This window comes from Asparagus officinalis, chromosome 1, assembly GCF_001876935.1.
Source record: "Asparagus officinalis chromosome 1, Aspof.V1, whole genome shotgun sequence".
Taxonomy (NCBI): domain Eukaryota; kingdom Viridiplantae; phylum Streptophyta; class Magnoliopsida; order Asparagales; family Asparagaceae; genus Asparagus; species Asparagus officinalis.
The window spans coordinates 53,782,044-53,794,657 of record NC_033794.1 but is presented as its reverse complement, the minus strand read 5'-3'; the positions used below and the strand labels follow the sequence as shown (position 1 = coordinate 53,794,657).

The 12,614-nt window shown below is 38.2% G+C and overlaps 1 protein-coding gene across 2 annotated transcripts; it reads right to left on the bottom strand.

Moving 5' to 3' along the window:
- On the bottom strand, window positions 227-12,101 carry LOC109824332 (O-acyltransferase WSD1-like). Of its 2 annotated transcripts, none has more exons than XM_020390910.1 (5): window positions 11,984-12,101; window positions 8,481-9,056; window positions 986-1,342; window positions 655-792; window positions 227-533 (listed from the first exon to the last, which is right to left on the bottom strand). In XM_020390910.1, exons 1-5 carry the CDS (start codon window positions 12,098-12,100, stop codon window positions 384-386), a joined length of 1,338 nt encoding a protein of 445 aa, XP_020246499.1. In that variant the 5' UTR covers window position 12,101; the 3' UTR covers window positions 227-383. The 2 variants fall into 2 exon arrangements, with proteins under 2 accessions (XP_020246499.1, XP_020246505.1); XM_020390916.1 differs by lacking the exon at window positions 11,984-12,101 and adding an exon at window positions 11,411-11,668.

Sequence of the window (12,614 nt, the reverse complement as noted above, 5' to 3'; positions counted from 1 at the left end):
TTTTCTCTTTTTTATTCATTTGTGTTTTTTTTAATCTTTCATTAGACACATATTGCGAATTATGTGGTTAGCTTGATTAGCGTAGTGAATCTCTAACATGAATACTGTTCATAAGATTGATGATGGAATTGTATATATATGACAATTAATTTGGACAATGTCATTAGAAAAATCAAATTAGATTTGCAAATGCAGTCATCATTAGCTATATCCAACACACAATCCATACGACAAATCTGTTAGCCTATGCGAAAAAATTTGTAAGTATTTTTCCAAAGACCTTAACACATACTTCATATTTAGAAAGAAACCACATACGAATAAACAATATAAAGGTTATTAAAACAATTTATGAGAAATAACTGAGAAATGATCCGAAACTTTCATGGCTTCATGCCAAGAGCTGCTTCAAAAATCCTTTCAAACGACTTCTCCATACATGAGACCAAAAGATTGGGATTTATGAATCCTTTCTCCACTCCCATTGCCACCCTCAGCTTCCCCATGTAGCTAACAACTGTTATAGTAAGGCTCTGATCGATAACAAACAAAAAAAATATCATTAGACAAACTATAATAAATTCAAGATTAGGAAAAGAATAATAATAATAAACTGAAATTATTTTCATCTTCATGTCTCTCCGTCCTTTTTACCTGTGGAACGCCAACAACCATGAAATAGAAGCTACTAATTGGATTGTTAGCGATGATCATTTGCTCCATTGGTCCGGTCAAGTTTGAAATTGTCATACTTGTGTTTCTTAGTGTTGAATGTATGTACTTTGCAGTTCCCTGTCAAGAGAAAAGATAAGAAAACAAGTATGAAGTTTCAGTTTTTTAACCTATCTAATTCATCAAAATCTAGTGATTCATAAGATAAATCAAATTTCAGCATGTTCTGATATTTAGTCCTAGCATAAGATCAATCGAATGTCACAGAATGCATATCATAAGAAAATGTACCGTCTATTAAAATGATTCTTACCTCTGGACCTATTAGTCTCCTTAGCATTTCCAGCAATCTGCCAGTGAAATAGACTGCAAGAGAGCTCCTCTTCTGCTTAATGATCTCCCTCGCTTTCTGCACAAATTCTAAAGGGTTAACTTTCTCTGCATCTCTACAATTAGGAATTCCTACATGAAGGAATCCAAATTGATTTCCCCAAGGGGACTTTGCACCAGTTTTCGTCATCTCGTGAAGAGGTTGATAACTTCCAATGATCCTCGTGTTGAGCAAGACTAATGCTGTAACTTTTGCAGATTCTGTTGTGTCTTTAGCTGCAGATTGCAAGTAGAGTTGTACGCCGTGGAAAATTATGCCACTGATCACATCATTTACTGTCTGTTAAAGAAAAATGAAGGTTTTGTGAGAGAGTGGTTAGTTTGCAACATTTTATCAAGCTGACATAAACCTGAAAAAATTAACTCGGTAGCATGAGAAGTTAAATGAATACTTAATAACGTGAAAAATTAACAGCATTGAGGCCCAATTAAGATTGATTATTATAACATATATGAACCTTTTGTGGAGAAATCAGAGATTTGGTCCAGATTGTGCAGATTCTATGTCATAAGTCGACTCATTCACAGACATGAGTCGATTTATGGTAAGTCAATGGTAAGTCGACTTACGTTCTGTTCTGGAATTGTTGTTTTTGGCTCTGTCAAGTCGACTTGTGAAGCTTGTTAAGTCGACTTGTGGTAAGTCGATGGTAAGTCGACTTACGATCTGTTCTCCAGTTACTGTTTTTCTCTCTGCCAAGTCGACTTATACACCCTGTTAAGTCGACTTATAGCGGATTTTATGCACAATTAGAGTTCCTATTTGGATTCTATTTAGGTTTTTTTTTTATAAATAGGAACACGATTTTTAGCGTTGGAAGACTTGAATTGGGGATATTTGGAGCACACGAAAGATGTATTTTCTGAGCTATTTGATTAGAGTTTATTTGGAGAGATTAAGAGCTTTGTTGGTGAGTTTAGTTTGTTCTTTCGAGTGATTTCTAATCTCTATTTGTACTCTTCTTCTCTATTAGTGAAAACCCCAACCCCTTCTTGCCTCGTGGACGAAGGCAACTTGCCGAACCACATTAAAATTTGTTTGTTTGTATTTGTGGTATTCATTTGGTTGATTTGGCCTTTATCTCGATGTTTGGTATTTGGTTTCTCAAAGCACGTTTGGTTGTTTAGCTTCCGCACAGCGCACAACAATTGGTATCAGAGCTCAGGCTACGCTTGGGCTATTTGGAGGAGTAGATCATTTTGGAAGTTCGGCTAAGGCTTCGTTTGGTGATAAAGGTGGGATCTTTTTAGTAAAGACTCTATCTTTTCTAGTTTGGATCTATTCTTCATTTGTTCCGTATTTGTTTTGGTGCATTGAGAAAGATAACCAAGAAAGAAGGAGTTGTGGAGGGTACTTCCGGCGTGAAGACCATCCAAAGTTTGAATATCCACTCGATGAAGATTGATGTGGAGAAATTTAATTGAACAAACAATTTTGGAATTTGGCGATGCGAAGTCTTGGATGCGCTCAACGCGCAAATTTTGGAATATACGTTGGAGTTCGATGGGAAACCGGACGACATTGATGAGAAGGTTTAGAAAAATATGAATCGAACGGCGTGTGGTGTGATTAGATCTTATTTGACACAAGATTTAAAATATGATATGATCAATGAGACTTCGGCTAAGAAGATTTGGGAAATCCTAGAGGGCAAGTATTTGACCAAGAGTGTAGAGAACCACTTGTATTTAAAGAGGAGGCTTTATCGCTTCCAATTGAAGAAGGGGACCTCCATTGGTGATCACATGAACCACTACACGAAGTTTCTTGTGGATTTGGCGAATGTAGATGTGATGATTGAAGATGAGTACAAGGCGTTGTTATTGTTGAGTTCCTTATCTGATGAGAAATATGAGACCTTCGTTCTTACTCTTATTAATGGAAAGACATCTCTTTCGTATAGTGAGGTCACCTCTGCACTTGTGAATTATCAGCTTCGAAAGAAGGATAAGGAGACTTCAGTTGAGCCGGTAGCGGGGGACATTGATCGCAAGAGCAAAGAGTTCGAACCGTGGTAGAAGGTCATAGTTTAGAGGGCACATCTTAGAATTCATAGGAATCAGTGTGCTTTTTATAAAAAAGATGGACATTGAAAAGCCGAATGTCCAAAGCTAGTTGATCGAGCCGGGAAGAATAAGGGAAAAGCTATTCAAGCTTCAGAGGTGAATGCTGTCAAGTCTAGTGGCAACAATTCAGATTTAGATTCTTTGGGTTACTTGTTATCTGCACTGTCGTCAGTTTGTGTTGCTAACTCTACAGAGTGGATATTAGATTCGGGTGTTACATACCATATTTGCCCTACGAGTGATTGGTTCTCCAGCTTTCAGGAGTTGAAAAGAGGGGATTTTATACTAATGGGTAATGATCATGAATGTCCTATTTGTGGTATTGGTACCGTTCGGATTAGGATGAGTGACAGAGTGATACGGGAGTTGGTTGGAGTGAGGTTTGTTCCTCAGTTGAAGAAGAACATCATTTCACTTGGAGCTTTGGAAGTAGTAGGCTATATGGTAACCTTGGTAGGTGCATGTTTAAAGGTCACAATTGGGTCCATGATTGTGATGAAGGGCGTCAGGAGGAATAATTTATATTATTTGATTAGGAGCACGGTGTTTGATAGAGAGATGACGACTTCTTTGGATTTAGCTAGACTGTGGCATTTGTTGAGGCTGGGTTATTTGATTGGTTATGTCGTGCATTGTTTGTTGAGGAGTGCTTTGACCTGCAGTTTGAACTCCTTTGAGCACGTTGGTATGAGAAAGACCACGGTGGAGTTTGACACTTCTATCCATCGATCGAGGGGTCCTTTAGAAGGTGTTCAGTCAGGTGTTAGGGGGCCTTCCAAGGAGGCATCATTGGGAGGTAATCGACATTTGGTTTTCGCAGTTGGTGATTGTTCTAGGTATTATTGGATCGAGACCAGTTCCCATTGGTGTAAAGTCCTAGAAGTCAATAACAATTGAAAAAAGTGTATTGACAGAAAGGTAACCCATCATTCTAGCTTTTGTAGGGGATCTTTCTTGTATTTGTACCGAGCTCATGGCTGTTTGAGATACTTTATTGATATGGAGATATTGGGACGACGAGATGAGATGACGTTTTTGATACGTCGTTCCTTACTGAAGGGGGGTCGGTGTTGGTTGTCGAGCATTGGTTTTGGTTTTGGAGCTTCGACATATTTGGGTCATCTTAGTCATAGGTTACCGACTGCTGTATTTGGAGTTATTGGATCTGGTCGAGTTGCTTCATATTTTGGGTAGCGTCGAATATTTAGTTACCTAGTATTTGGTCACATCGTGGATGTAAGATTTGATCCGATTGCGTGTTTGGGATTCATAGGCTTGTTTGATTATCGATTGGGAGCTTTTGATTTTGTTCTGAGCAGGTATGTAACTTTTGACTCTTGGCAAGTGGAGAGTGTTGATCAGGTCATTTGGATATCATAGCAGGTGGAGGGTGATGCTACTTCACATTGGGTAGAGATTGCTCCACATACTCCAGATCATACTATATCGTTTGGGATTCCAGCTGAGGTGACACAGGTTAGGAATCATTTGGATTTTGATACAGATGATGGATTGGTTTTGGATTCGGTTGTAGCTGATGGACATAATTTGGATACGGCCATTGGTTCACCTCAGATGGAGGTGTTTGATACGTTTCAGTTTGGGGCCATTAGGAACGCTATCAGTTGTTGATCCGTTGGTGATTTTGGTGACGAGTTACAGACTTTTCTATTTGTTTGAGGGTCTTTAGAGGCCATTTGGGTGAACTATGTGAATGCTTGATTCCTAGGGCAAGAGGATACGTAGACAGTCTTTATGAAGCAGTCAATTTGGTGAGTAGATACCGATGTTTTGAGAGTGTTCGCATTCTCATTTGGGTCTCGACTTGTTGTAGATTGAGTTTGTTGTCATGAATCGTTTCACTTCATACTAGACACAACAAGTGAGGCATTTGGTTTGGTTGGTGTCGGCTCAGTTTTGGGAAAACTTTATCGAGGTAGAGATTTATGGAGAAATCAGAGATTTGGTCCAGATTGTGCAGATTCTGTATCATAAGTCGACTCATGCACAGGCATAAGTTGACTTATGGTAAGTCGATTGTATGTCGACCTACGTTCTGTTCTGAAATTATTGGTTTTGGCTCTGTTAAGTCGACTTGTGAAGCCTGTTAAGTCGACTTGTGGTAAGTCGATGGTAAGTCAACTTACGATCTGTTCTCCAGTTGTTGTTTTCTCTCTACCAAGTCGATTTATACACCCTGTTAAGTCGACTTATAGTGGGTTTTCTACACAGTTAGAGTTCCTATTTGGATTCTATTTAGGTTTCTGTTTTGGTATAAATAGGAACACGATTTTTAGGGTTTGGAATGCTTGAATTAGGGATATTTGGAGCACAGAAAAGATGTATTTTCTGAGCTATTTGATTAGGGTTTATTTGGAGATTTTTAAGAGCTTTGTTGGTGAGATTAGTTTGTTCCTTCGAGTGATTTCTAATCTCAATTTGTACTCTTCTTCTCTATTAGTGAAAACTCCATCTCATTCTTGCCCCGTGGACGTAGGCAACTTGCCGAACCACGTTAAAATTGGTTTGTTTGTGTTTGTGGCATTGATTTGGTTGATTTGGCCTTTATCTTAACGTTTGGTATTTGGTTTCTCAAAGCATGTTTAGTTGTTTGGCTTCTGCACAGTGCACAACACCTTTTTGTGTTTGGTAATTTGTTATGAACTAGATTAAACTTGAGAGTTTTCTGTGCTCAAACCTGGAGTTGAGGTCTATGATGAATAGATGAACAAATACTTATTTGAAATAATATGAAAATTACTAGTATCAAACTATTAAATGCTCCGGACTGAATGACAATTGATTATATGAACATACAAACATACACAATCTTTCAATTTGGTAGATTTTCGATTAGAGTCATCTACATGCACAAAGCTTGATAGTGTATCAAGCTAAAATTATACACTATGTGATGTCATTTCCTCTGTATAAAAATTTAGAATATAAAATTATAATTGTCAAGCCTGTTGGGTACCGACTCAAACTCCAAGTCGGATGCGGGTTTGAAGGCTAGCATTAGTCCTAGTAATTTTCTTAGAGGCCAAGTTAACTTGGTGGACAAGTTAGGGGTGCCTTTAAATAAGACACCTTATTCTAGGGTTTAGAGGTTGAGAGAAGGAGAGAGAGATAATATTCTTGTAATCAAGATTTAACAGAGGGTGTAACAAGGTTCAAGGGTATTGTGAGAGAGAGAGAGAGAGGGTTTGATAGTATTTATCTGTGTAAAAGATTGTAATTTGGAGGTGATAGTGGATTGTTTTCGACCCCGTGGTTTTTTCCTATTGAGGGTTTCCATGTTAAATCTCGTGTGAGATCTAAAAATCCTAATAAGTGGTATTAGAGAGAGATTCGACAGTCTGTGGAGGTTTGAGCGGTGTGCAATTGGTGAAGGCATCAGTAGTCAAAGCGTGGTGATCGATATTGGGGGGAAAAAGTATTGCAGTACTAAAAATACTATAGCGGCAGGAATATAATAGTGTTGAAGCACTGTTCACATGGGTGAGGGTTTGGTTACAAGCTATTAAATCAAATCCGACGGTACAGATTGATTTGTCTTTTGATTGAGGGTTTGGAGGTTAATTTGTATGATCCAAGAATCATTCCTAAGGTTTTTCGACGTGCTGAGTTTATTTTTTATGTTAGTTTTATCAAATTCAATCTTTATAGTGATTGATTTGAATTTTGGTTGTGGTTAGAGGATGATGACTTCTTCGGTTCCGAAGTTCGATATTCCGCCATTCAGTGGCAAGATAAATTTTACAGTATATCAGTGTACGGTTTAAGATATTCTTATGCAGCACGGTGTTGATCAAGCTTTGAAGAAGAAGAAATCTGAAGGGTTGAAGGATATTGAATAAAGTTCCATATATACAAAAGTAGGCGGTTAGCACAATTCGTTTGGCACTCATCTTCGAGATCAAGTATAATGTTATGCAGGAGACCATACCAAGGAGGCTATGGAAAAGGCTCGAGGTGATTTACATGTCGAACTTAATGACCAAACGATTGTGTTTGAGGATGGAACTTTATTCTTTGAAGATGGAAGAAGGTACTATAATTCAAGAGTACATCAATGCATTTAATCAGCTAGTTTGTCAACTTATGAATATTAATGAGGAGATTAAAAAAGAAGAGTAGGCATAACTCCTACTGTCTTCTTTGCCGAAGTCGTACAAGCCGTTAGTTCAGACAATATTTGTAAGGAAGAAGACATTGAAGTTCGATAATGTGACAACACTCATACATGAGAATGAAAGAATTATGGGAAAGGAGAGCACATCTAATAATGGTGAGAGTGCACTGGCTTTTAAAGGTTGTAATCGAGGAAGGAGTAAGGGGAGATGTGACAGTTTTCGAGGATTATCAAAAACTCAGTCCCGAGACGACAGCGAAAGAGAGTTCTATTATTACGGAGAGAATTATCACATTTAGTTTAGATATTCTTAGATACGAGATGATTTGAAGAGTATTAGACATATGAAGCTACAAGAAAATGGAAAGAAGGTGGACTCCTTGATAGTTATGTGTGATGAAGATGTGATACTGTTGATGCAGAGTACATGTACTAATGCAAGTAATAGATGGGTGTTAGATTCTGTAGCCTCTATACGCGTTTGTAACAATAAAAATTATTTTGACACATTAAAGACAAATGAAGAATTTGATGATGTGATCGTTAGAAACAACCAGAAGATGAAGGTTGGAGGCATGAGAGTGTTCGCCTCAAGCTTCACACTGAAAAGGACGGAATTCTTCATCATGTGAGATATGTGCCATCATGTGATGCTAATTTAATTTTGTTGGGTAAGATGGCATCACGTGGGTACAAGTATGTGGATGAAGGAAAGTGGTGTAAAGTGTATAAAAACGGTGATTTGATTTTGCGAGAGAGAAAGAATAGCAACTATATTTGCTATTTAGATGGGTCATCTGTTCACAAGGGAGGTGAAGAACAAGAAGAATATAGTGAGCTTTTCTGAAGCCATTGAGACACTTGGAGATTTTTTGTCACGGGAGGATATGTTGGGTACCGACTCAAACTCAAAGTCGGATGCGTGTTTGAAAGCTAGGCCTAGTCCTAATAGTTTTCTTAGAGGCCAAGTTAACTTGGTGGACAGGTCAAGGATGTCTTTAATTAAGACACCCTATTTTAGGGTTTAGAGGTTGAGAGAGTGAGAGAGATAATATTCTTGTAATTAAGGTTTAACAGAGGTTGTAACTAGATTAAAGAGTATTATGAGAGAGAGAGAGAGAGAGAGAGAGAGAGAGGGTTTGACAGAGTTTGTCCGTGCAAAAGATTGTATGATATAAAGCTTACCCCTCTAATGTAGCATAATAATTAAGCTTACCCCTCCAATCTTCATCTTGATCTCCCTTACATCATCGAGCGGAAACTGAACGGAAACAATACTAATAGGCAGGTACTCAACCCCAACTGTCCCTGATCTCACCGGAGTCTTATCATCCTCCAAAAAATTACTCTTCATCAAACTCCACCCAAAATCCTTGACCGTGTTTCCACAAGCTGAAAATGCACCTGATACTTTCCCAAAATAACTCATAGCTCCAACGCTCTTTGTCATCTTTTGTGTAATTTTCGTCGAAGGAAATGTAAGAGGCAATGAAGGGTCATCGGCTCTCTTGATGCAAGAGAACAAGGCAGCCATTAGAGAGAATCCGTCACCTAGAGCGTGGTGTAGCTTGAAGACTAATGTGCCTTTGGATGTTTTTGTTGGGTATTTGATTAGGTGCATGTTCCATAGAGGTTTGTTTTGGGGTAGTTGTTCGAGTGCGATGTTTGAGAGGTAGTCGGAGATATGCTCCTCATAGGAGTCTAGACCGGGAGGAAATGTTGGGATGTAGACGTGATCTTCGAGGTTTACTTTGACTCTTTTCCATTGTGAAGTTCCATTCCCATCCCTTACCTGCAGAAGTAAATCAATGTGAGGGAAAATAGCGATCATGAACAACAACAAACAAACAACAACAACAACAATAACAACAAAATCAAGAGTGGAAAGAAGAAGAAGAAAAAAAGAGAGGAATTAATTGTGTAATGATGACAAACTTCTAGTTCATTTGGGAATAACGAAAAAAGCGCATAAATCATCTGAAATTTATTCGAACTTATAGAAGTCTTACTCATACATTTTTGCAGAAAATCTTGACTTCGTGTTCTTCTTGTGTACCTCTCGGTATCAAACTACTAACATGCATGTAAATATTTTTCACATTCTATGGGTTAAGGCCCTCTTTTCACTCAAATAATCTCTTAAGTATAGCTTCTTGAGAAAATATGTCCCATATCTTGTATGTCTGTTGTAAAATCTAGCATAAGGACTAATTTGCAGTAAGTTGTATGTGAATGATAGGCGTTTTAGAAATTTAAATTATTTGTTGGGATTTTTAGATTTCATAAAAACTCTGTAAATCACCAAACGCAGTAAATAGAATCAAGCACAACATTTAACGTGGAAAATCTTTAATAGGAAAAAATCATAGGATCGAAAACAATCCACCACCACCACCAAATTACAGTATTTTAAATAGATAAAGAATGTGAAACCCTCTCTCTCACATTACCCTAGTTACACCCACTATTAAACCATAATTTTAAGAATATTGTCTCCTCCCCACCCACAACCACCCTCTGCCCTTCTTACGAAAAATCCTAGAATATGGTACCTTATTTATAGACACCTCTAACCTACACATCAAGTAAATTTGGACTCCAAGAAAATAGTAAAACTAGGCCTAGTCTTCAAATCCTGATTTGACTTAGAGTTTAAAATCAGCACCCGACAATATTTAGTTATAAAAAATTTAAAGAACTATTCTTATATTTACCCTAAATATGTGTTCGTTGGGATTTGATCCTGAGCTTCTATGATATAAAGTGTAAAAAGATTTTGTTGTGAGGAAATTCTAAAGTTATAATAAGAACCGAGGATTAAAAGTTTACAATCTACTGGTTATGATTGAAAAAGTAGATAGTGATCTGAAATTATGAACAGTGATTATATATACAGTCAAATTTGATGGCCTTATGATTAAGAACATAAACATACCAAATTCACCAACAGTATACTAGCACTGTGAGCTGGGCCAAAGAGCCCAATTTTAATATAGTGACATGAAATCTGAGTTCATTCAAGGCTACCAACCAACTACTGTACACAGTATACTCATTACGTAGCCTTAAATATGAAGGCAGCTAGTGTTGGTTGGTACGTAGACCTTACCACATGCATAGAGTTAAGAATCATTGTGCCTCCATGCCTAGCTAAATTAAGATAGCCAATGCTAATAGCTTGTATTAGCAACTCATTCGCTAAGTTGGATAAAAGTCTAAAACGTGCTCCACTAACTTGGATGATAAAAGTCTAAAATGTATTTTAGCAAAAATTTGTACAAGCTAGCTAGAACTAGTTCCTTTTAGTTAAAAAAAACACTTATCTAGGTTATCTTTGGACCACACCTAACTTGGTTCAATTCTAACCTGGTTAAGACCTTAACCAGAGTAGTGTTAAGTTGCCAAGTACACCTTAAGGGCCTGTTTGGATTTGTAGGGGGTGAAGGGAAGTTAAGGAAAACTGAGTGAAGGGAAGGGAAGGGAAAGGAAGGGAGTTCCCTTCCCCTTGTTTACACCCCAAATTGGGGAGTAACAATTTTTATACTATTAGGGGGTGAACCAAGGAGAACTAGGGTGAATTAACTTCACCTCTTATGTGTTCCCAAACAAGGTGAATGGAGGTGAATGGTTCCCCTAACTTCCCTTCACCCTCATTCCCCTCACTCCAAACAAGCCCTAAAAGGTTTAATTTAGGGAAGTCTATTTACTAGTGAAGTCATTCATTTCCTCTCTTGTTTGGTTTTTCACTAAGGGCATGTTTGGGTACTTTGTTGAAAACCATGAAAAAATGGTTTTCAAGAAAGAAACCAAATAATCACGATGGACAACCACATTTTCATGTTTTCAGCCCATTTCCATTCGCCCCAATGCACTTATTTACATCTCTAAACATGGGTCCCACGTGTACTTTTTCTTGTTTCTTTTATTTCAATCAAGCAAAAGAAAAAAAGTATTAATGGAATCTAATTCTTCCATAGCACTTTTCATGAGTACTTTGCGGCCCTAAATCAATTTAGTTGTGGAGCAGGTAGGTGGTAGAACAAAAACAGAAAATTTAAACGGAAAATATAGATCAATTCTGTACTTTTTTCCCAAACAAGATTCAACCCCTTTATTAGCCTATATGAACAGAGAAAAGAAACCTACAAGACCACCCGCGGGTGGGACTCATGGTTCCAGGCTATTGCCCGTTGTTGGTCAGGAGTTCGAATCCTCGTAGCCGCATTCACCTGGTTTCCCTTGGTTTAAGGGTGGGGACGGAAACCCGGGGTTTTATTGGTCACCAAATCCAGCTCAGTCCGTTGTATGCTCACCAGTTCGCGTCTCAGTGGTCCCCACGCTGCTCGCCCGCGCTCTGCCCGTGGGGATGAGCCCCTGGTGTTAAGGGTAGCTCCTTGTAGATGTGAAGGGAACAAGGGGAATCGAACCAGGGCCGCTGGCGGGGCTCCGAATGAGTTAAACTGTAAAAAAAAAAAAAAAAAAAAAAAAACCTACAAGAAGTTAGTGGACTAACCCCTGATTAGCCTATATGAACATTAAGAGTCAGAGACAAGAGAGTAGTAGATATGATGTACTAGTGTGAGTTACATACATCTTGATCTAGTTGTGCTGGGCTACAGGTAATATTGAAACAGTGATCAGTACACGCTAAGCATGGATTTTACTAAAAATAAAATTGATAAGAATTAGCATGAGACTTATAGCTAGTTGCTTAATTACCATGATGGACGAGAAGCGAGGGTTGATAGGCAAGAACAAGTTCTCAAGCGTCGACATTGTCGGTGAATCGTCGATCATCACATCCGTCTCAAACGCACACAATATGGCCACCGACATCCACCGACATCACCGAGCTGTTAAAATACTGGCCTGTTGGGCTCACCGGCTCAACTGATTCAGCCATCTCCTCTCCTCTTCTTCCTTCAAACTAAGTGTTTTCTTTTTCTATAACGAGGATAAGTTTGAGCGCCGGTTATAAATAAAATTTTAAATGGATGGGAAGTTTGGTTGTTGAGAGCTCAGTTATGCTTGCTGGTCTCTAGTTGGCTGGCTATAAGTGGGCAATAATGAGGTCTTTCTTTTTAAAGGAATCTAATGAGGTCTTTAAGTTTGTAGTTGGATGTTGGAGATTATAAACTTTGTTACCGAATAGCAATTAATAGGATTAGTAATTAATGCAGTTTAATTTCTAGTTGTGATGAACTGTGCGGTTGACCGTGAGGATATAGGAATTTAATGGTATACACATTAATCCGGTGTATCATGTTCATTTGACAGGTGGCGATTTAACAGTTATCCTTTTGACAGGTGGCGATTTAACAGTTATCCATTTTATTTAAACACAGAGAAT